Source organism: Scyliorhinus torazame, chromosome 16 (genome assembly GCF_047496885.1).
Source record: "Scyliorhinus torazame isolate Kashiwa2021f chromosome 16, sScyTor2.1, whole genome shotgun sequence".
NCBI classification, from domain to species: Eukaryota; Metazoa; Chordata; class Chondrichthyes; order Carcharhiniformes; family Scyliorhinidae; genus Scyliorhinus; species Scyliorhinus torazame.
Genome location: NC_092722.1, coordinates 58358625 through 58382115, shown reverse-complemented (window position 1 = coordinate 58382115; position 23491 = coordinate 58358625). Strand labels below are relative to the sequence as shown.

The window sequence follows — 23491 nt, the reverse complement described above, 5'->3', positions numbered from 1 at the left end:
CCCCCCCCCCCCCCCCCCCCCCCTTGTCGACTAGCCATCCCCTTTTTTAACCCAGCTCCTCACCCGGTTCCCACGTACCTGTATATCCCACCGACGGTGCCCCCCCCCCCCCCGTCTCGACCACCCCGTCCCATAACAGCTCCCCCTTCTCCTTAGCAGCAGCAACCCAGTTAACTCCCCCCCCCCCCCCTCCGCTAGATCCTCCTCTAGCGTAGTTGCGCCCCCCCCATGTTGCTCCCAGAAGTCAGCGAACTCTGGCTGACCTCGGTTTCCCCCTTTGCCCTCAGCCCCTCATTGTGCGAGGCCCCCTCCTTCCTGCGTCCCCGTTCCCGCCACAATTACCATAGCGCGGGAGCAAAGCCCGCGTTTCCCACTCGGCCCCGCCCCTAATGGCGCATTTCCCTTCTCCTTCCCACCGGCGCCCACAGTTCCTCATACTCCCCCCCCCCCCCCCCCCCCCCAACGAGGGGAAGAGAGAAAAGTTACAGGGTCGAAGAATTAACAAATTGAAAAAATCATCCCTTCCCCTTCCTCGCCCCACATAATCACCCCACCACTTTATCCCAGAAGCTCTTTCTCTCGCCAGACTATTCCAGCTTCTCGTCCACAATGAATGTCCACGCCTCTTCTGCCGTCTCAAGGTAGTGGTGCTTCCCTTGGTGTGTGACCCACAGTCTCGCCGGTTGCAACATTCCAAATTGAACCTTTTTGTGAAGCACCGCCTTAGCCCGATTGAAACTTGCCCTCCTTCTCGCCACCTCCGCACTCCAGTCCTGGTATATGCAGATCACCGCGTTCTCCCACCTACAGCTCCGAGTTTTCTTCGCCCATCTGAGGACCGTCTCTCTGTCGTTGTAGGGAGGTATAGCTCGAGGTATTTCTCCAGCCTTTGGTCTTCGCGCCAGAACTCAATAGGCTCCCTCCACCTCCAAAGGGCCCGTCGGGGCCTCCGATCCCATTAGCGAGTGAAGCATCGTGCTCACATATGCCCCGACGTCCGCCCCCTCTGCGCCTTCGGGAAGACCCAGGACTCTTAAATTCTTCCTCCTCGAATTATTCTCCAGTGCTTCCAACCTCTCCACACACCTTTTGTGCTGTGCCTCGTGCGTCTCTGTCTTCACCACCAGGCCCTGTATTTCATCTTCGTTTTCAGCAGTCTTTGCCTTCACGACCCGAAGCTCCAGCTCCTGGGTCCTCTGCTCCTCCTTTAGCCCTTCAATCGCCTGTAATATCGGGGCCAACACCTCCTTCTTCAGCTCTTCCACACAGCGCCGCAGGAACTCTTGTTGCTCCGGGCCCCATAACAAACGGCCACCTTCCGACGCCATCTTGCTTCGAGCTTCCCTTCCTTGCCGCTGCTCCAGAGGATCTTCTGCAATCCGGCCGCTATTCTCTCCTTTTTCCATATGTATCCGGGGGGATTCCCTTCTATTTCACCGCACAGTGATTTTGGCCGTTTAAATTGCCGTTGGGGCTCCTATCAAGAGCCCAAAAGTCCGTTCCAACGGGAGGTGCCGAAACGTGCGACTCAGCTGGTCATTGCTGCACCCGGAAGTCACTGACTAAATTCCTTAACGACTAGGAACCGAATGCGGTTTCCACTCTTACCCTCAATACATACATGGCCAACAAGACCTTGGAATCTATCCACACTGTCAGTGTGCATATTGCCAGATGAAAATGTGCTACCTGTCATATTGAGTAAGGACATTCATTCATTTAAAAAAAAAAAAAGTTTTTATTGGTTTTCACATTTTTATGTTCCACCTTCCAGTTCTTACTTTACATTTACCAGTTTCATCACCACACAAATTACAAGTGACAGATAAGCCAAAGAAGAATGAGAAGAAGGGATCAGAAAGACGCGACAGAAACTAACCAGGATCATTTTACATATTTACATGTTTCCCCAGTGGCTGTGGACACCATTTTGTTGCTCTGCCTTAGTTGGACTGTCCAGCATTGGCCCGAGTGCGTTTTGCCTGGCATATTGCTGCTCCCTCTGTTTTCCCACTTGCTCTTGGGGGCTGGTCTCATGCGGCTATGTCGCTTGTGCCCCGTGGTCTTTTTCAATGGGTTTCCCCCCCCACCTTTATCCCCTTCCCACCTGCCCTCCTACCTTTCCTGCGCAATCTGTGGCTTGTCTGTGCCTCCCCCACTCTCCCTGCCGTTCTACTGGTTGCTGGCTACGAACATGTCTTGGAACAAGTTGGAGAATGGCCTCCATGTCTTTTGGAAGGCCTCTTCCATCACACCGATAGCAAATTGTATCTTCCCCAGTTGGAGGAATTCCAACGGGTCGGACAGCCAGTCTGCAGCTTTGGGTGGAGCTGCCAATCGGCAGCCGAGCAGGATTCTTCGGCGGGCGATTAAGGAGGCAAAGGCTTGGGCGTCAACCCCCTCCCCATAAAGAGTTCTGGCTGCTCTTGAGACACTGAAGACCGCCACTTTTGGGCATGGCTCCACCCTCACCCCACAACCTTGGACAAGCCCAGAACCTGTGGGTGTAGTTGGCTGGGCCTCCCTGGCCCATATTCACATTTGTCCTCTACCTCTAGGTAGAACCTGTTTATCGAGGTCTGGTTAGGCGCGCTCTTTAGCACCACTCCCTGCGCATGTGGGGGTGGAGTTCACCCTACTAGTGTAGTGCTTCAAACCAGAGTTTCCTCCCCCCCTCCCCCTTTCTTATGTGCCCAGTTCTCCCTCCCATTTTTCCTTTGTCTTGTCCAGGGGTGAGCGTACGTCTTCCAACACAGGACCCCTTCCCTAGGTTGCCTGCGTTCAACATTTCCTCTGCTAGCGAGTGTCCTGATATCCGGGGTACACTTTTTTTTTTCCCTATGGAGGAGGTTTTTGACCTTCATATATATAATTTAGTTCTCTTTCGGTAGTTGGAACCTCTCCCTGAGTTCCTCCAGGGTCGCTAATCTGTCGCCTGTGTACATGTCGCTCACCACCAGTGTCCCTTTGTCTCCACCTTTTGAAGGTGGCGTCCATTGTTGCGGGCATGAATCTGTGGTTGTTACAGATTGGAGCCATAGTGGACATTTTGGTTAGGCCGAAGTGTTGTCTCATTTGATACCACATTCCGAGCGTGACTACCACCACTGGGCTTCTTGAATGTTTGGTTGGAGGCAATGGGATGGGAGAGCAGTTGTGACGAGGGCTTGGAGGGACGATTGCAGGAACTCTGCTCCATCCTTACCCATTCCCTCACATTTTTTGCTGTAGCCGCCCAGTGGTAGAACTGTAGGTTTGGGAGGGCCAGGTCTCCAATATTTCTTTTCCTCTGCAGGACCATTTTTTTTGGATCCTCTGATTAATTTGTTTACCGTGTTGAAGAAAGCCTTGGGGATGTAGATCGGGAGGGAACTGAAGAGGAAACTGGGCAGTACGTTCATTTTGATCGTTTGCACTCTCGCTGCCAGCAAGGGTGGGAGTGTGTCCGACCTTTCAAACTTCCTCCACCTGACTCATCAAGTTCCCTTTGTGGATCCGTGTCCAGTCGTGGGCAATTTGGATCGCCGGAAGTGGAGTTTGTTTTGGGCTTGTTTGAACGGTAATCCCTCCAGCTCTGTCCCTCTTCCTTGTGGGTTCACCGGGAAGTCTTTGCTTTTGCCCTGGTTGAGTTGGTAGCCCAAGAAGACTCCAAACTCCTTTAAGAGCTTGATGATCCCTTTCATATTGGCTCGGGGATAGTTCATTCATTCATTAGATGGGCATTAATTCCATTGTGTCACCTCACTGCTGGTTCAACTTGGAGACCCAAGGTCCTGGTATTGGGGGAGCCTCTGGCTTCAGCATTCAGCACAAGAATTGTGCCCCTATCCCCCGACCGCCATCGCCCTGCGCCCAAAACTGAGCACATCCAAAATTCTGGGCCCCAATTTGTGTTTCATGCTAAACAAGATGCGTTCCCCTAATTGTTTGGATTTCAAATTGCCAGGACAGAGTGGAATGCCCATCTCAGACTAAAATATGTAACTTTATAGGGAGCTTTGGAGAGATGGGGATAACTGTGTTAGCAACATGAGGGGCCAGTGTCAAAATCCAACCAACCTCAATTCCACAAATTCCAATCAACCCCAACACAAACATTGGCTGAATTTCAACCAAGGAAACTTGCTGCATGTATTTGCAGGACCTCTCCCCTGTGTAAAAACAAAGTTCTGGAATACTCAAAAGGCCTGGTAGTATCTGCAGAGAGAGGGACCAAGTTAACGTTTCTTGTCCGAAGCAATTCTTGGTTAGCACTGCTACCTCATGGCGCCGAGGAACCGGATTTAATCCCTGCCCCGGGTCACTGTCTGTCTGAAGTTTTCACATTCTCCCCGTATCTGCGTGGGTCTCACCCCTACAGGGGCACAGGGTAGGTGGATTGGCCGTGCTAAAGGGGCAGCACGGTAGCATTGTGGATAGCACAATTGCTTCACAGCTCCAGGGTCCCAGGTTCGATTCCGGCTTGGGACATTGTCTGTGCGGAGTCTGCACATCCTCCCCGTGTGTGCGTGGGTTTTCTCCGGGTGCTCCGGTTTCCTCCCACAGTCCAAAGATGTGCAGGTTAGGTGGATTGGCCATGATAAATTGCTCTTAGTGTCCAAAATTGCCCTTAGTGTTGGGTGGGGTTGGGTGAGGTTACTGGGTTATGGGGATAGGGTGGAGGCGTTGACCTTGGGTAGGGTGCTCTTTCCAAGAGCCGGTGCAGACTCGATGGGCCGAATGGCCTCCTTCTGCACTGTAAATTCTATGTCTATGTAAATTGCCCCATAATTTGGAAAAAAAAGTAATTGGATACTCGAAATTTATATTTTTAAATTATTTTTTAAAATAAGGTCGAAGCAATTCTGCTTCAGAATAAAAGTGTTTGAAACATCACCTCCATTTCTTTTTCTGTGGATGCTGTCAGACCTGCTGACTTTTTCCAGAACTTTCTGTTTTTATTTCAGATTTCCAGTATTATCATAGAATTTACACTGCAGAAGGAGGCCATTCGGCCCATCAAGTCTGCACCGGCTCTTGGAAAGAGCACCCCACCCAAGGTCAACACTTCCACCCTATCCCCATAAACCCCATAATCCAGTAACCCCACCCAACACTAAGGGCAATTTTGGACACTAAGGGCAATTTATCATGGCCAATCCACCTAACCTGCACATCTTTGGACTGTGGGAGGAAACCGGAGCACCCAGAGGAAACCCACGCACACACGGGGAGAATGTGCAGACTCCGCACAGACAGTGTCCCAAGCCGGAATCGAACCTGGGACCCTGGAGCTGTGAAGCAATTGTGCTATCCACAATGCTACCGGGCTGCCCTTCTTCCAGGTATGGGTGGGAACCAATATTTCTCCTTCAATGCTGAGTAAACAGATCATCGAGTTACTTACCTCACTGCTCTTTGTGAGACATTGCATATCACCAAACCCGCTGTCGCATTTCCTGCTCTATACTTCAATCATTGTGGGGCACATTGGTTAGCACGGCTGCCTCACGGCACCGGGGACCTGGATTTGATCCCGGGTCACTGTCCTTGTGGAGTTTGCGCATTCTCCCGTTATTGCGTGGGTCTCATCCCCACAACCCAAAAGGTGTGCAGGGTAGGTGGAATGACCACGCAAAATTGCCTCTTAATTGGACAAATTTAAAAAATACAAAGAATAAAACACTTCAATTATTGGGGGTTCGTTGGATATGAAAAACTTTGGAATGTTCTGAGGTCACAAAATGTGCGAAAGGGAAAGGAGTAGGCCATTCGGCCCATCGAGTCTGCTCCGCCATTTATTGCGATCATGGCTGACCGGGGACTTGGATGCCTTTTACACCCATAACCCTTTACATCATTCTCAATCAGAAATCTGTCAATTTCTGCTTCAAATGACTGAGCATCTAAAGATTCACCACCCTCTTGTGTAAAACAAAATTCTCCTCATCTCGATTCGAATTGAAATTGTGCCCTCTGGTTCTAGGCAGCTCCAACCAGGGGAAACTCAGCTGCATCTACCTGCCTATTCCTATAAGTATTTTATAGATATCAATGCCATCTCCTCTCACATATAAGATTTTATTTTTGGCCGAGTGCACTGTCCAGACAAATATCTAGAAGATTCTGATCAGTATTGCTCCTTCCCCCTTCCTCGCACAAGGTGGTGCTCCAATTCTACTTGGTCTTCCCCTGACATGTGAAAACACCCCAGTTTTCCCAATTGAGGGAGATGATGGCTTTGTGGTAATAGGTTCATAAGATATAGGGGCAGGATTAGGCTATTTGGCCTATTGAGTCTGCTCCGCCATTCTATCATGGCTGATATGTTCCTCACCTGCTACCTACAATGTTACAGACCAAGAGATGGATTGCGAAATCAGTCCGAGCATCTCCTCCGTAAAACACATGGCCTAGGAGCAAGAGTAGGAAATTTAGCCTCTCAAGCCTTAATGAGATCATGGCTCATCCCATCTTGGCCTCAACTCCACCATCCTGCCTGTTCTCCATAATCCTTCAACCCATTACCAATTAACAATCTGTCTAACTCCTCCTTAGATTTACTCACGTTCCCTGTATCCACCGCACTCTGGTGTAGCGAATTCCACAGATTCACAACCCTTTGGGAGAAGTAGTTTTTCCTCAAATCTGGTTTAAATTTGCTACCTCTTATTCTAAGATTATGACCTCTCGTTTTAGAATCACCCACAAGAGGAAGCATCAGCTCCACGTCTACTTTATCCATACCGTTCAGCATCTTGTACACCTCAATGAGATCTCCCCTCATTCTTCTAAACTCTGGAGATTAAAGGCCTAAACTGTTCAAACTCTCCTCGTATGACACACCCCTTATCTCTGGAAGTGAACCTCCTCTGAACTGTCTCCAATGTAACTACATCTTTCCTCAAATAAGGGGACCACAACTGTGCACAATACTCCAGGTGCAGTCTTACCAATGCCTTGTATAATTGCAACAACATTTCCTTATCTTTATACTCCATTCCTTTTGCTCTAAATGCCAACATTCCATTTGCTTTCCTTATTATGTGCTGCTCCTACATTTGTTTTCAGTGACTCATGCACAAGGACACCAGATCCCTCTGCATTGGAGCACCCTGAAGTCTCTCCCATTTAGATGATCAGAAGTCTCTCCCCATTTAGATAGTAATGCCACTGGACTAGAGATCCCGAGGCCCTGGCTAATGCTTTGGGGACATGGGTTCAAATCCCACCACGGCAGCTAGTGGAATTTGAATTCAGTCGTTAAAACCCTGGAACTGAAAGCTGGTCTCAGTAATGATTTTTTTTTTTAACGCATTTTATTCAAACTTGGATCGAAGTAGGTGACAGCAAATAAACACCCCGGGAAACATTCTTCCCAACAACCAACTATACAGTTTGTACGGATTGTTCTCCTTTTTCACCCCCCCTCCCCATCCCCCCCCCCCCCACGGCGAACAGCTCCTCAAACACAGTCACAAACATCCCCCACCTTTTCTCAAACTCTCCTGCTGAGCCCCTGAACTCATACTTTATGTTCTCTAACCGCAGGAAGTCATACAGGTCACCCAACCATGCTGCTACCCCCGGTGACGATGCCGACCACCACTCTAGCAAAATTTGTCGCCGTGCAATCAGAGAGGTGAAGGCCAAGACATCGGCCTTCCTCCTCTCCATGAGCTCCGACTTCTCTGAAACCCCAAATATCGCAACCAAAGGGTCCAGGTCCACTCCCTCCTCCACTACCCTGGCTAAGACCGCGAACACTCCTGCCCAGAATCTTCCCAATTTTTCACAACCCCAAAACATGTGCGCATGATTCGCTGGCCCCCGCCCACACCTCTCAAACATCTGCTACCCCCTGAAAGAACCCACTCATTCTCCCCCGTGTCGTGTGCACCACCTTAAACTGTATCAGGCTCATCCTTGCACAAGAGGAGGTCCCGTTTACCCTTCACAGTGCCTCACTCCATACTCCCTGATGTGTTGGGTGCTTTGGATCCGTGGAACACATACAGGCGACCAACATTTAAAATAGAACAACACTATTTTATTAAGCTAGAAACTGTTGAACATACTTTCACTGTGGGTTAACACGATGTTAGATTAAACTAAAGACCTATGCCTATCCTAACCAGTCTATGCACTCAGCACATGGTGAAGATCTGTGCTGTAAGCTCTGTCCTTCTGAGAGGCTGCAGCTCAAATGAGCGGGAAAAGTGATGCCCTCTGTCTTTATAGTGAGTGTGCTCTAACTGGTGATTGGCTGCGGTGTTGTGTGTGTTGATTGGCCTTGCTGTGTGTCCATCAGTGTGTGTGTCTGCACCATGATATACTGGTGTATATTATGACATCCCCACTTTTATAAAAAATGTATTTGTGTGGCAATAAATAATGTGTGGTGATAATGTTCCTAACTAAGTGTGGGGTGCGAAGACATATTTACAGGACTATGTACATGAGAACTAAGCTATTTACATGGGAATGTGCCTGGTGCAGAGAAGCAGTATGCAACATGAGTAACGAGATCAACACTATATACAAAACCGGGAAACGATTAAACAAAGCAACAAAACAATTCAGAGTCCATAAATTCGAAAAGTTCCTAAATTTAGCCTCTGAGGTGGGCGACGAATTCTGGTTGACCGCCTCAAGGGTGGGTCGAGAGCCGCCGTGACTGCGTCAAAGTCAGGGGGAGGCAGAGTGACAGGGAGCTCTGCATAGTCCATGGCGGGGTCAGCAGGAGGGCGAGGTGACAGTGGAGGATCACGTAGCGAGCGTGGAACGAGACGAAGGGCGAGTCGATTGCGGCGCAGAATGGAGCCATCCGGTAGACGAACCAGGAACGAGCGGGGGACCACCTGCCGAAGGACAACAGCGGTTGCAGACCAGCCACCATCCGGAAGATGGATGCCGACGTTGTCATCTGGAGCCAGAGCAGGGAGATCAGCTGCATGGGAGTCATGAGCCGTCTTGTGCTGTGCACGAGATAGCTGCATCCGGCGAAGGACCGGAACATGGTCGAAGTCTGGGACAAGGATGGACGGCACCATCGTCCTCCGGGTGCGACTCATGAGTAATTGGGCTGGCGACAGGTCAGTGGACAGTGGGGCGGAGCGATAGGCCAGCAAGGCAAGGTAGAAATCAGACCCAGAATCGGCAGCCTTGCATAGGAGCCGTTTGACGATATGTACTCCCTTCTCTGCTTTGCCGTTGGATTGGGGGTACAGGGGACTGGACGTCACATGGGCAAAATTGTACCGCCTAGCAAAGTTGGACCATTCTTGGCTCGCGAAGCAGGGGCCTTTGTCCGACATAACTGTGAGCGGGGTGCCGTGTCGAACAAAGGTTTCTTTACATGCATGAATGACGGCAGACGAGGTGAGGTTGTGCAACCGTATCACCTCTGGGTAATTTGAAAAGTAGTCCACGATCAGGACATAGTCTCTACCCAGTACGTGGAACAGGTCGATGCCCACCTTGGTCCATGGTGACGTGACCAACTCATGGGGCTGCAGGGTCTCACGAGGTTGGGCCGGCTGGAAGCGCTGACAAGTAGAGCAGTTGAGCACTGTGTTGGCTATGTCCTCATTAATGCCGGCCTATATACTGCCTCACGGGCCCGTCGGCGGCATTTTTCCACGCCAAGGTGGCCCTCGTAAAGTTGTTCCAGGACAAACTGGCGCGTGCTATGCGGGATGACAATGCGGTCCAGTTTTAGAAGAACCCCGTCTACTACCGCCAGATCATCTCTGACATTATAGAATTGAGGGCATTGGCCCTTGAACCACCCGTCCGTTAGGTGGCGCATGACACGCTGTAGCAAGGGGTCAGTCGCCGTCTTGCGGCGAATTTGGACGAGGCGTTCATCCGAGGCAGGTAGATTGGAGGCCGCGAATGCCACATGGGCGGCAACCTGGCAGACAAATCCCGCTGGGTCACATGGAGTGTTGACTGCCCTGGAAAGAGCGTCAGCAATGATGAGGTCCTTGCTGGGGTGTATACCAGCTGGAAGTCGTATCGCCGGAGCTTGAGAAGAATACGCTGGAGGCAAGGTGTCATGTCGTTCAAGTCTTTCTGCATTATATTGACCAGCGGGCGATGGTCGGTCTCGACGGTGAATTGGGGAAGGCCGTACAAATAAACATGAAATTTGACGACACCGGTCAACAGGCCCAGGCACTCCTTTTCTATCTGCGCGTAGCGCTCCGTGGGGGGTCATCGCACATGACGCATATGCAACGGGGGCCCATGATGAGGCCTCATCACGTTGAAGGAGCACTGCCCCAATGCCGGATTGACTGGCATCGGTCAAAATTTTGGTCTCCTTTGCTGGATCAAAGAAGGCTAAGACCGGGGCCGTGATCAGTTTTGCCTTGAGCTCCCTCCATTCGCGCTCGTGGGCAGGGAGCCATTGGAAGTCTGGCGTCTTCCTGACCAGGTTCTTGAGAGCCGTGGTATGAGAGGCGAGGTTAGGGATGAACTTCCCTAAGAAATTGACCATGCCCAGAAATCGGAGGACCGCCTTCTTGTCCTCTGGTGTTTTCATAGCTGTGATGGCAGCTACCTTGTCCGCATCTGGCTGCACACCCAATTGGGAGATGTAGTCTCCGAGGAACTTGAGTTCCATCTGACCAAAAGAGCATTTGACCCTGTTGAGGCGGAGGCCATGCTCATGTATACGTCTGAATACGCGCTGGAGGCGACTAACATGCTCCTGCGGGGTGGTGGACCAAATGATTATGTCATCGACATGGACGCGAACACCTTCAGTACCTTCCATCATTTGTTCCATAATCTTATGGAACACTTCTGAAGCAGATATGATCACGAACGGCATCCTGTTGTAACAATATCTTCCAAAGGGGGTGTTAAATGTGCAGAGTTTCCTGCTGGATTTGCCAGAATCCTTTTGAGGCGTCGAGTTTGGTAAAGAGCTTGGCGCGAGCCATCTCACATGTGAGCTCTTCGCGCTTGGAAATTGGATAATGCTCCCTCATGATATTGCGATTTAGATCCTTGGGATCAATGCAAATTCTCAATTCGCCGGAAGGCTTTTTCACATATACCATCGAACTGACCCAGTCGGTCGGTTCCGTGACTTTGGAAATCACTCCTTGGTTCTGGAGGTCCTGCAGCTGCTGCTTGAGGCGGTCCTTAAGGGGTGTTGGGACCCTGCGAGGTGTGTGCACCACAGGCGTGGCATTCGGTTTTAATAAAATCCTGTAGGTGTACGGGAGCGAGCCCATGCCCTCGAAGATGACATGGTACTGGTTGATAATGGCGTCGAGCTGTGCCCTGAAGTCAGTGTCCTGAAAGGCAGACGCGTCAGCAGGAGAGAGAGAGTGAACTCTCTGAACTAGGTTCAACAGCTTGCATGCCTGCGCGCCAAGCAGGGAGGCTTTCGAGGAGCCCATGATTTCAAAGGGAAGGATGGCTTTGCATGACCTGTGTGCCACTTCAAGTTGGCATGAGCCGCTGGCAGCAATGGCATTGCCATTATAATCTAATAGCTGGCAGGCTGATGGCAGGATGGCTGGTTTGACACAAAGGCTTTGGAGGTCAGACTGCGCAATGAGATTGGCGGAGGCACCGGTGTCCAGGCGGAATCGTATTTGGGACCGGTTGACCGTAAAGGTGGCACACCACTCATCGTCCGGATCGATGCTGTATACCGATAGAGGCTGGATTCTTTGCTTTGGGGACACCCTGTTTTTTGTAATGATACCAACTCGAAAAGGCGCCTTTGGGTCCTTGGTGTCAATACCGGGTAGCAGGTACGAATCGGGCTCAGTGACCGTGGGTTGAATGGCCCGGACATTCCTGCGAGGCTGGCTGGAGCGACGAGAGTTGGCAGGCTGAGCTGGTCTGCATAAAGCAGCATAGTGGCCAAGTTTGTCAAATCGCAGGCATCGTCGGGATTTGGCAGGACATTGCCGCTTTAAGTGGACGGAGCCACAATTGCCACACGTTGTAGCGTCAGTACGTTCGCTGCGCCACCGCGCATGCGCGGTGCGGTTGTACGTGGTGTGCGCCTGCGCAGTACGTTCGTCGACATCGCCATCCCCTCGTTCGGTGTGCTCAAGCGTGGGAGTCCGCGAAAAGCGCGCAAAATGGCCGCCCTCATCCAGGCTGAGGCCCTGGAGTTGCTTGATTGCTTAGACCCGTTCTACCTCGTGGGGACCTTGCCGCGCCATTTCAGCCGCTTGGATGTGGGAATACCGACTAGTGGCGTGTTCATGTAGCACGCAGGTATCGATGGCAGTCGCTAGGGTGAGCTGCTTTACGTTGAGGAGCTGCTGGCGTAGGGGGTCCGACTGAACACCAAAAATGATCTGGTCGCGTATCATGGAGTCGGAAGTGGACCCGTAATTACAGGACTGCACAAGGATGTGGAGGTGGGTGAGAAAGGACTGGAAAGGTTCATCCTTACCCTGCAAACGCTGTTGGAATACATAGCGTTCAAAGCTTTCATTCACCTCGATGTCGCAGTGACTGTCAAACTTAAGGAGGACCGTCTTGAATTTTGATTTATCTTCATCAAAGGTGAGAGAATTGAAAATGTGGATGGCATGTTCCCCGGCCGTGGATAGGAAGAGACTGATCTTCTTGGTGTCTGAGGCAGCTTCCCGGTCTGTGGCTTCAAGGTAGAGCTGGAAGCGTTGTTTGAATATCTTCCAGTTGGCCCCTAGGTTACCGGTGATGCGGAGCGGCGGCGGCGGGCGGACGCTGTCCATTTTGCAGGATGGCTGTATGCTGGTGGAAGGCAGATCACTTGCAGGCAGGTCTGAGAAGTTCCAACAGCCCTCAACTCCTGATACCATGATGTGTTGGGTGCTTTGGATCCGTGGAACACGTACAGGCTACCAACACTTAAAATAGTACAACACTATTTTATTAAGTTAGAAACTGTTGAACATACTTTCACTGTGGGTTAACACAATGTTAGATTAAACTAAAGACCTGTGCCTTGTCCTAACCAGTCTATGCACTCAGCACATGGTGAAGATCTGTGCTGTAAGCTGAAAGCTCTGTCCTTCTGAGAGGCTGTATCCCGAATGAGCGGGAAAACCGATGTCCTCTGTCTTTCTAGTGAGTGTGCTCTAACTGGTGATTGGCTGCGGTGTTGTGTGTGTTGATTGGTCTTGCTGTGTGTCCATCAGTGTGTGTGTCTGCACCATGATATACTGGTGTATATTATGACACTCCCCAATTGGCCTCCATTCCCAACTCCGCTTCCCATTTATCCTTGATCTTCACCACCTGCTCAACTCCCTGCTCCCCCAGCCACTTATGTATATCCCCAATTCTTCCCTCCCTCCTTCATCCGGAAGCAGCAGTCGCTCCAGCAGGGTGTATCCTTCCAGACGTTTTGTGCAAAGTCTCTAACCTGCAGATACCTGAACTCACTACCCCTCGGCTGCTCTACCCTCTCACTTAGCTCCTCCAGACTGGCGAACCCTTCCTCCAAATACAAATCCCTCACCTTGACCAGCCCCACTTTACTCCACCTCCTGTATACACTATCCATCCCCCCCCCCCCCCGGCTCAAACCCATGATTCTCACACAGCGATGTTAGTGCCGACATCCCTTCCACCCTAAAATGCCTCCTCAGCTGATTCCATATCTTCACCGTGGACTTCACCATTGGGCTCCCTGAATACCTACTCGGAGCCATTGGCACTGCTGCCGTCACCATAGCCCTCAAACTTAGACCCCTTACAAGATTCCTCCTCCATCCTGACCCACTCTACCCCTTCTCCTTCACACCACTGCCGCACCTTGTCCACATTCGCCGCCCAATAATAATGAAGGAAGTTTGGCAACGCCAACCCCCCCTGCTGCCTCTGCCTCTGCAGCAGGGTCCTCCCCACCCTCAGCACCTTCCCCGCCCATACAAAGTCAGAGATGATTGTGTCCACTTTCCGAAAAAAGGCCTTTGGTATAAAGATTGGGAGAGCCTGAAAGATAAACAAGAACCTCGGCAGAATATTCATCGGTCTCAATAATGATGACCATGAAATCACCATCAATTGTGGCCACGGCCCCTGGCAGCCTGGATCAGAGGTTTTGTAGCAATCCCTTCCCTCGCCTGCTCCAATTTCCCCACCCTCCCAGGCCCCAACGTCAAGAAAATTCCTCAGCTGGGAATCGACCAAATCAACTGACTTCATTAATGCCCTTGTGTGTGACAAGGATTTGTGAAGTGCCTGAGGTGTCATGGATGTTCCCTGCAGCTGTTGGGGTGGCCATTCATTCTGCCCTTCATGCTGGCACTAGAATCCAGTCCCAAAATCACCAATATCCTGGAGATATTTAGCTGGGTTAGAGGCTTCTCTCTGGCAAGGACCTGGTGTCAACGGTAGGGGCAGTCACAATCCTCAAACCCAGGATGGCTCCTTGTGTCTTTGACCTGGGCCTTCCGATCTCCATCAGCAGCTGGAAGATCTTGGTTGAATTTAGAGACGGTGTATTTATTTTTATTTTGTTATAGAGCAAATTGGTGCTGACCTGAATAACTTCAGTCTATTCCCAAATCGCCCAAAAGCCCTTCTCTCAGAAGGATCTCTGGAAAATCGTATCTTTTGGATGCCCCTGTTGTGGGGCAGGCAGCTGATATTCGCATCAGAGCGAGAGGCACGAGATCCCCTCTCGCTCGGCCTGGCCTGCCGAGGCCGAACTTCACCTTAAATTGGCCCTTAGAGTCCAAAGGCTAGGTGGGATTATGGTGCTAGTGCGGAGGGGTCTGGGCCTAGATGGGATGCTCTTTCAGAGGATTGGTGCAGATTCAGTGGGCCGAATGGCCTCCTTCTGCACTGTAGCGATTTTGTGTGTGAGATCACCGCCCCTCCCTGCTGACCTTTGCACTTAGAATCATAGAATTTACAGTGCAGAAGGAGGCCATTGGGCCCATCGAGTCTGCACCAGCCCTTGGAAAGAGCACCTTCCTTAAGCCCATGACTCCACCCTATGCCTGTAACCCGGTAACCCAACCTAACCTTTTGGACACTGAGGGGCAATTTGGCATGGCCAATCTACCTAACCGGAACATCTTTGGACTGTGGGAGGAAACCGGAGCACCTGGAGGAAACCCACGAAGACACGGGGAGAAAGTGCGAAACCCACGAAGACACGGGGAGAAAGTGCAAAATCCACATAGTCACCCGAGGCCGGAATTGAACCTGGAACCCTGGAGCTGTGAGGCAGCAGTGCTAACCACTGGTACCCACTTGTACCCACTTGGGGCAGCCTGTCCACAACAGGATGAAGGCCAGGAAACCCCATCTCACAGGTTTTGTTTTAATCTCTACTTGATAGCTGGCTAAACATTAAAAGGGTCCCTTGTGAAGTCGATGCAGTTTTTGTTTCCATTTAACATTCCTGTTATGAAAAGAGTTTATGTACGCCAGTCAGTGTTATGCCGCACAGTAACACCAAGTTCCTGCTGAATAAAATATTAGAACTGGGATGGCTATGATGTGCTACCTGCTTTTTGGCTATGAAATAAATAACGACTACGGGACATCCCAAAAAGCTTCATGATCTTGAGGTACTTTTGAAATGCACCATTGTTATAATGACCAAAAATCATGCTTCACAGCACGCCCACTAAAACTGCAACAAGATAAATTGTAATTTCCTGGTACGGAACTTGAGCATTTTTGAATAAAAGAGACATGCTGTTGAAGTTTTTCATCTTGCACTCATCAGGACGGGTTTGCAAGAATACCAAATCTATAGGGAACAACCATTTATGCTGCATGAGAAGAGGATGCTGATTGGCAGAGACGTTGCCATGGACAATACACCAGGGAGCAGTTAGCTGCCAGATTGTTGTTTAACTTCAAACCAGGCAGGTCACCTGGTGATTGGTGAAAACATTTGCAGTGGGGAACAAAAAGTTGTCCGCCCCCCCCCCCCCCCCCCCCCACCCCACCCCTCACCCCCACCCTGACCCAAGCTTTTAAATAACGTTTGTATTTTAGTGATTTTGATGGAACGTCAAATATTGGTCAGGTTACTGGGGGAAATTGGAAAGGGTGCAATGTATGGACATGTTCTTTCTGTTAACCTTGGACACAAAGCTTCTTTTTGTGCCTTTGACACCTGGCCCTCTGATTTTCATCAGCAAGGGAAAGATCCCGAGTAAATTGTAAGATACCGAGATGTGCATTTAAAAAAAGAAAAATACAATTTTTAAAGAAAGAACATGTCCAGGAATTGTGCCTTTTTCAGCAAAATGAAAGCTTGTGGGACAGCCATTCCTTGGTTCCTTCCTGACGGCAATGCCTTGACCAATCAGAGTCGACATGCTTGATTTTTAATTTAAAGAATATCTTGGCAGTTAACGGTTCCCTGGTGCATTCTCCATGCCAATGCCTGTACTAATAAGAGTCCTCTTGCCAACCAATCACTAACTTCTTCTCAGGCTGTATAAATTGTTGTTCCCTTTGAGATTTGGTATTCTTGCAAATCTGTTCTGATGAGTGCGAGATGAAAAGATTCGACAGCTTGTTTCTTTCCTTCAGCAATAATAAGATAAATAACGTTTGTATTTTAGTAATTTTGCTGGAACGTCAAATATTGGTCAGGTCATCGGGGGAAATTTGCTCTCCTTTTCGAACGCCACCGTGGGATATTTTATGTACATCTGGTGGGGTTTAATGTCTCATCTGAAAAATGGCACCCACGGCAGTGCAGCACTCCCTCAGTGCTGCACCGAGGAGCCAGCCTAGATTGTGCGCTCTGGGGTGTGATTTGAAACTGCAATCTTCTGACTCAAAAGGCCAGGGTATTGGGTGAACTCCTCGGCTCAATTTCAAAGAGCGCCATGGAATCTACTGGTAATTAGAAGTCTGTCTGTTCTGCCTTTTCCTTAGAACAATGAGTGGATAGAGTTTTCATAGCGCCCTGTGACGTCAGGTAGAGTATTGAATGTGTAATGAATTTGAGCTGCAGGTCAGATGGAGGCTAAGATCTATATGTGTGTCGCCAGGTGCTGTGGTATTGCGCCTGAGGGTTACAGTTTATTTCTGTTGGAAAGGATTTTACTGAGTTCAGAAGCAGTGAGGTATTTTCTTGCGTTATGGTACATTACATTGCTCATCAGTTTTTGGCGGTGCGAGGGAATCAGTGAAGTACTTTGTAAACGTGGTTGTTGGAATGTCAGGAAGTGTTTATATGACCCAGAGCAGGAAGCCTTGGCGATTTTGGGACTGGATACTTTGGGCCAATGCCTGGTCTGGTGCGGAGTAGCTAGTGAAAGCAGCATCCATTTTATTGCCTGCACATGAATGCCCAGGACACGTTAGGCGAGTGGGCCTAGGTAGGGTGCTCTTTCGGAGGTTTGGTGCAGACTCGGTGGGCTGAATGGCCTCCTTCTGCACTGTAAAGTTTCCAAGGTTCTATGAAATTTGCCACAAGCAAAGAAGGAAGGCAGGCATTTGTACACGTTTCTTCTGAACCAACTGCTATCGGCGTCTAGATAACCATGGAAAGGTTGCAGTATCGAAACCTCATCACTTCAGCGTAGAGCTGGATAAAGCACGAGAGGATAGAGAGCCAGGTACCCATTTTTTTCCTGCTGACACAAAGGTAAGTGGCATTGTAAGGAGGGTAGATGGAAACATAAAACGACAGAGGTATCAATGGATTGAGTGAATGGGAGAAATTGTGGGTAAATAGATTTCAGTGCAGATAAATGTGAGGTCAACCACTTCGGGTCTTGAAAAGGTAGAACAGGAAGCTATTGAAATGTTGGGAAGCTAGAAAGAGTAGAGGAACTCCAAAGAAACTTGGCAGGTAGGGGAAGGAAGGTGGCGCCCAGGGTAAAGACTGTTAAAATGTCACAACAGCACGGAATATAATCTAAAAGGCGAATGGAATACTGGACTTTCTACCTAGAGACCGAGAATAAAAGCGAGTGAACATTATTATGCAGCTATACAGAAAGTTAGATCACACCTGGAGTATTGTATTTAGCTATTTGCATCTCACCACATAAAGGACATCTGAGCCTGGGAGGGAGTGTAGTGTAGAATTAATGCAAGGTTTCCAGGACTCCCAGCGGTTACATTTCCTGAGAGCATTTGCCAAACTTAACCTCGATTGTCCAGAGGAACAAGGGAGGGAGGTGCATGGGAACACTGCCACCTGCAAATTCTTTTCTATGTCATACACCATCCTAACTTGGGACTTTACTGGACGCTCGTTCACTGTCGCTGGGTCAAAATTGTGGAACCCTCTTCCTAACAGCACTGTGGGTGTCACTGCACCAAGGCGGCTCGTGAGCTCCTTCTCAAGGTTAGCGATGGACAATAAATTCTGGCCTCCTTCGGGTTGCATTCCCTAGAATACAGAAAGTTAAGCAGGTTTTTAAGAAGTCAAAGAGAACAGATAAATTGCCCTTCGTGTCCAAAATTGCCCTTAGTGTTGGGTGAGGTTACTGGGTTATGGGGATAGGGTGGAGGTGTTGACCTTGGGTAGGGTGCTCTTTCCAAGAGCCGGTGCAGACTCGATGGGCCGAATGGCCTCTTTCTGCACTGTAAATTCCATGATAAAAAAAATCTATGAGAGTAGAAGGAGAGAAGCTACTCCCTCTTGGGAGTTGAAGACTAAAGGTCATAACCTAAAGGTTAAAGGCAGGAGAAACCCCCAAGTGCCATTGGCAGCAGAGTCGAGAAGCACAAGATACCTGGGGAGATAGTGGCATTCATGATAATATCATTGGGTCAAGTAATTAGGGTTGTCAAGCCTCAAGATCGATCTCCAAGAAACCTGTGTGCAGCCATAGAGAAAAATCATAGGGACATTAGAAAATATTTAATCTTTTCTATTGTCTTTACCACATACAAAACTAATGAAATTGGGAGGAAACATGGTTGACAGCCAAGCATCGTCCAGTGCCGTGATGAATCTTTTTGCTTTCCAATTGGCATAGGATGCCAATTAGCATAGGAGCGGCATGGCGGTACAGTGGTTAGCACCGCTGCCTCACAGTGCCACCATTCAATTCCTCACAGCGTTCAATTCCAGCCTCGGGTAACTGTGTGGAGTTTGCACTTTCTCCCTGTGTCTGCGTGGGTTTCCTCCGGGTGCCCCGGTTTCCTCCCACAGTCCAAAGATGTGTAGGTTAAGTTATGGGGTTAGGGCGGGGGAGTCGGCCTAGTAGAATGCTCTTTCAGAGGGTGATGTGCCGAATGACTGCCTTCTGCACTGCGAGGATTCATATGTTGGCCGACTAATGGCTGGAGTATGGGAGCAAGGCATGTGATGAAACCTCCAGGAATGTACTTAATTGCAGCTGGCAAGCCCGATTAGTGATCCAAAAAACCAAGCTAATACTCTGGGGACATGGGTTCAAATCCCACCACAGCAGCTAGCGGAATTGAAATTCAATTAATAAAAATCTTGAACTGAAAACCCGTCTCAGTAATGGTGACCATGAAACTATTGGCGAGTGTTGTCAAAACCCATCTGGTTCATTAATGTCCTTTCGGGAAGGAAATCTGCCATCCTTACCTGGTCTGGCCTACATGTGACTCCAGGCCAAAACAAATGTGGTTGACCCTTAACTGCCCGCTGAAATGGTCCAGCAAGCCACTTGGTTCAAGGGCAAGTACGCATGTGCAATAAATGCTTGCCCAGCCAGCGATGTCCAAATCTCATGAAAGCATAAATCAAAAACCCTCTGCCAATCTCTCTTTTCTTTTCCTGATTGGCTCAAATCTCCGAGGGGGAAATTGGACTCCTGCCTGTCCCTGTGGATCCTGTCAGGTACCGTAAAGCAGGGCAGTGTTTACTGAGATAAGTGTAATATTTCTTCAGAAGAATAAGAATCAGAAACAACAGACTGATTCCCCTCACTGCGACTCCACAGTCAATGAAGCAAAATGTAGTCACTGTTGTAAAATAGGAAGCACAGCAGCCAATTTGCATTTGGCAAGCTCCCACAAACAATAATGACCAGATATTTTTTTTTCTTCTTTGTAATGTTAGTTTGAGGGATAAATATTAGGCACCAGGGTCAAACTTTTTAAAAACAGTGTCACGGGATTGTTTGCGTCCATCTTAGAGGGCAGACGAGGCCCCTTCGGAATGACAGCGCCTCTGACAGTACAGCACTCCCTCGGTACTGCACCGGAGTGGCAGCCTTCATTGTTGTGCTCGAGTACTAGAGTGGGACTTGACATTCATCCTCCTAACGTAGAGTCATGGCTGGCCCCTAAACGCCAGCATCGATCACTTGGGCTGAATGGCCTGTTTCTGGGGCTGTGGTTCCAAAAGGTTTCTCTTTTATTAGTTTGAACCTTTGTGTCCTTCTCATGGGTTAACAATTCTGTTTAAAGTAAATTTGCCTTTCCCATATCTTGTACACGTCTGTGAGATCACCTGTCATTTCAAAGCTGATATTTTGCAGTGATTGTCATGACTCAGGCCCTGATTTAGGAACAGTCATGTGTCTTCTCTCTGCTCTGCCTCCACAAGTTGACCACCTCCTTTGTGTCTCAATGACCAGGTCTGGTAAAGTGTGCGATGTGTATATGCACGTTCAGCAAGAGGTCCTTTTGAGCACTGTTCCATTCATCTGTTACTAATTTGCCCTATTCCTCTGTAACTCCTGTGGGCCCCGTTCGTGAGGAGCAGGCTGTCACTCTGGGGGCGGGGGGCTGGCCGATTCCTGAAGGCCGGAGCACGGGCTGGAGAAGCCAGGAACGTGGTGTGCGGGGTGGATGGGGAGTGAGAGAAAGGGAGAGCGGGCAGGGCAGGAGCAGAAGTCCACTGCTGACCAAAACCTTTGATGGTAGCCGTAATGAGACAAGATCATCGGGAAATTAGCAGTGGAAGCTCCAGGGACGGCACGGTGGCGCTATTAGCACTGCTGCCTCACGGTACCGAGGATCTGGGTTCGATTCCGGCCCTAAATCACTGTCCGTGTGGAGTTTGCACATTCTCCCCGTGTCTGCGTGGGTCTCGCCCTCGCAACCCAAAGATGTGCAGGTTAGGTGGATTGGCCACGCTAAATTGACCCTTAATTGGAAAAAAATAATTGGGTACTCTAAATTATTTTTTAAAAAGCAGTGGGAGATCCACCAACTGAACTCTGCTATCCGGTTGCTTGGAGATCAGGAGTTAAGCTCTCCATGGTGTCTCGATGGAACTGGAGTGTCAGCTGTGATATCTAATGTAAATAGTTTGTCCTCTAACTGCCTTTCCTTAATGTTTATAACTATTTGACCCAGTGGAATAAAGGATCCCTTTAAATAATCTTTATATTTACAACATCTCGGTTTACAACACCTTTGTCATTTAATCTCTCCCTCCCTCTACTCTATCCTTTCCCTTTTGTTCTTCTACCTTCCTCCCACCATTTTCATTTCAGTGGCGTTGAACCCATCACCTGTCTACCTTCCTTTAGCTCTGAACAAGAGACATCTTCGACTCAAAACGTAAACTCTTTCTCTCCACAGCTGCTGCCAGACCTACATTTCCAGCATTTCAAATTTCCAACATCTGCAGCATGTTGCTTTTTTTTAATCTTCCGGCCAATATTTACTCCTCAATCTGCATCATAAAAAAACTAATTACCTGGTTATTATCAAATAGTTGCTTTTGGGTGTGGGCTGAGCACATACTGCCTGCGTGTGACCTACTTTACAACTGTGTCTGCACTTCAGGAGGTACTTGACCGGCTGTAAGATGCTTTGAGTCGGGCAGTGGTTGTAGAAAACATTAAATAAATGCACTTATTTATTTCACTTTAACGTGAATTTTTCGCCTAGCTGTATGTGCTCAGGGAAAATCTAATCATCACCCCATGACATTCAATGACATTACCATCACTGAATTCCCCACTATCAACATCCTGAGGGTTACCATCGATCAGAAATCAAACTGGACTAGCCATATGAATACTGGCTATAAGAGCAGGCCAGGGGCTAGGAATCCTGCTGTGAGTAACTCATGTCCTGACTCCCCAAAACCTGTCCACCATCGATAAGGCACAAGTCAGGAGTGTGGTGGAATATTCCCCACTTGCCTGGATGAGTGCAGCTCCAACAACACTCAGAAGCTCAACACTATCCTGGACAAAGCAGCCCACTTGATTAGCACCCCTTCCACAAACATTCATACCCTTCACCACAGTCGCAGCCGTGTGTACCATCTACCGGTTTAGCTCAGTTGGCTGGACAGCTGGTTTGTAATGCAGAGCAAGGCCAAGAGGTTATTCATGAAGGCCTGCCTTCTCAACCTTGACCCCCGCCTGAGGTGTCTTGAGGTGTGGTGATCGTCAGGTTAAATTGCCACCAGTCATCTCTCCCCCTCAAAGGGGAAAACCGCCTATGGTCATCTGGGACTATGGTGACTTTACTATAAGATGCACTGCAGGAACTCACAAAGGCTCCTCAGGTAGCACCTTACAAACCCACAATCACTACTGTCTAGCAGGACAAGGGCAGCAGATACATGGGAACTTCACTGCCTGTAGGTTCCCCTCTAAGTCACTCACCGTCTTGACTTGGAAATTAATTGCCTTTCCTTCACTGTCGCTGGGTCGAAGTCCTGGAGCTCACTCCCTAACAGCACTGGGTGTATCTATGCCACATAGAATTCATAGAATTTACAGTGCAGAAGGAGGCCATTCGGCCCATCGAGTCTGCACAGGCTCTTGGAAATAGCACCCTACCCAAGGTCAACACCTCCACCCTATCCCCATAACCCAGTAACCCCACCCAACACTAAGGGCAATTTTGGACACTAAGGGCAATTTAGCATGGCCAATCCACCTCACCTGCACATCTTTGGACTGTGGGAGGAAACCGGAGCACCCGGAGGAAACCCACGCACACACTGGGAGGATGTGCAGCCTCCGCACAGACAGTGACCCAAGCCGGAATCGAACCTGGGACCCTGGAGGTAATTTGTGCTATCCACAATGCTACCGTGCTGCCCGTGGACTGCAGCGGTTCAAGAAGGCAGCTCACCACCGTCTCGAGGGCAATTAGGGATGGGTAACAAATGCTGGGCACAGCTGGCGATGCCCACACCCTGTAAATGAATAAAAGAAAAATTCCGGAACCCCTCCCCACCCTCCAATCATAATTCACCTCAATACCTTAAGACCCATCACAGGCATCCTTGCTATTGGCCACTACTGTCCATACTCCTTTTTGTGTCTTTAAAAAAACATTTGGTGAGGTGACAGATTATTCCACTAATTTGTCTATTTTTAATTTCCTCAGATGAACTTCAGAAAACCCAAAGGTTTGAAAGGCTGCTGGGCTGACAGGACCCACCTTGAGAAGCGCCTCCTAGTTGTGATTATCGTTCTTGCGCTGCTGCTGTTCTCCAGCATTCTTGCACTGGTCTATAAATATGGAAGTAAGTACCCGAGTGTGAAGTGAAATGAATGCAGTAAAAGCCGGTCATATGAATTCAAATAGACCATTCAGCCCTCAAATTCATTAAGCGAGATCAATGATAATCTTGGTTCTCCAACAAGTGGATGAT

At 49.2% G+C, this 23491-nt stretch overlaps 1 protein-coding gene across 5 annotated transcripts in view; it reads left to right on the top strand.

The window, feature by feature from the left end:
- The window catches only part of ece1 (endothelin converting enzyme 1), a 560453-nt gene that overhangs the window by 314781 nt on the left and 222181 nt on the right, over nucleotides 1–23491 (top strand). For all 5 annotated transcript variants that reach the window (XM_072478544.1, XM_072478542.1, XM_072478545.1 and 2 more), the window contains one exon: nucleotides 23224–23362. In XM_072478544.1, the coding sequence (XP_072334645.1) occupies nucleotides 23224–23362 (139 nt within the window). The remainder of the gene's footprint in view (nucleotides 1–23223; nucleotides 23363–23491) is intronic.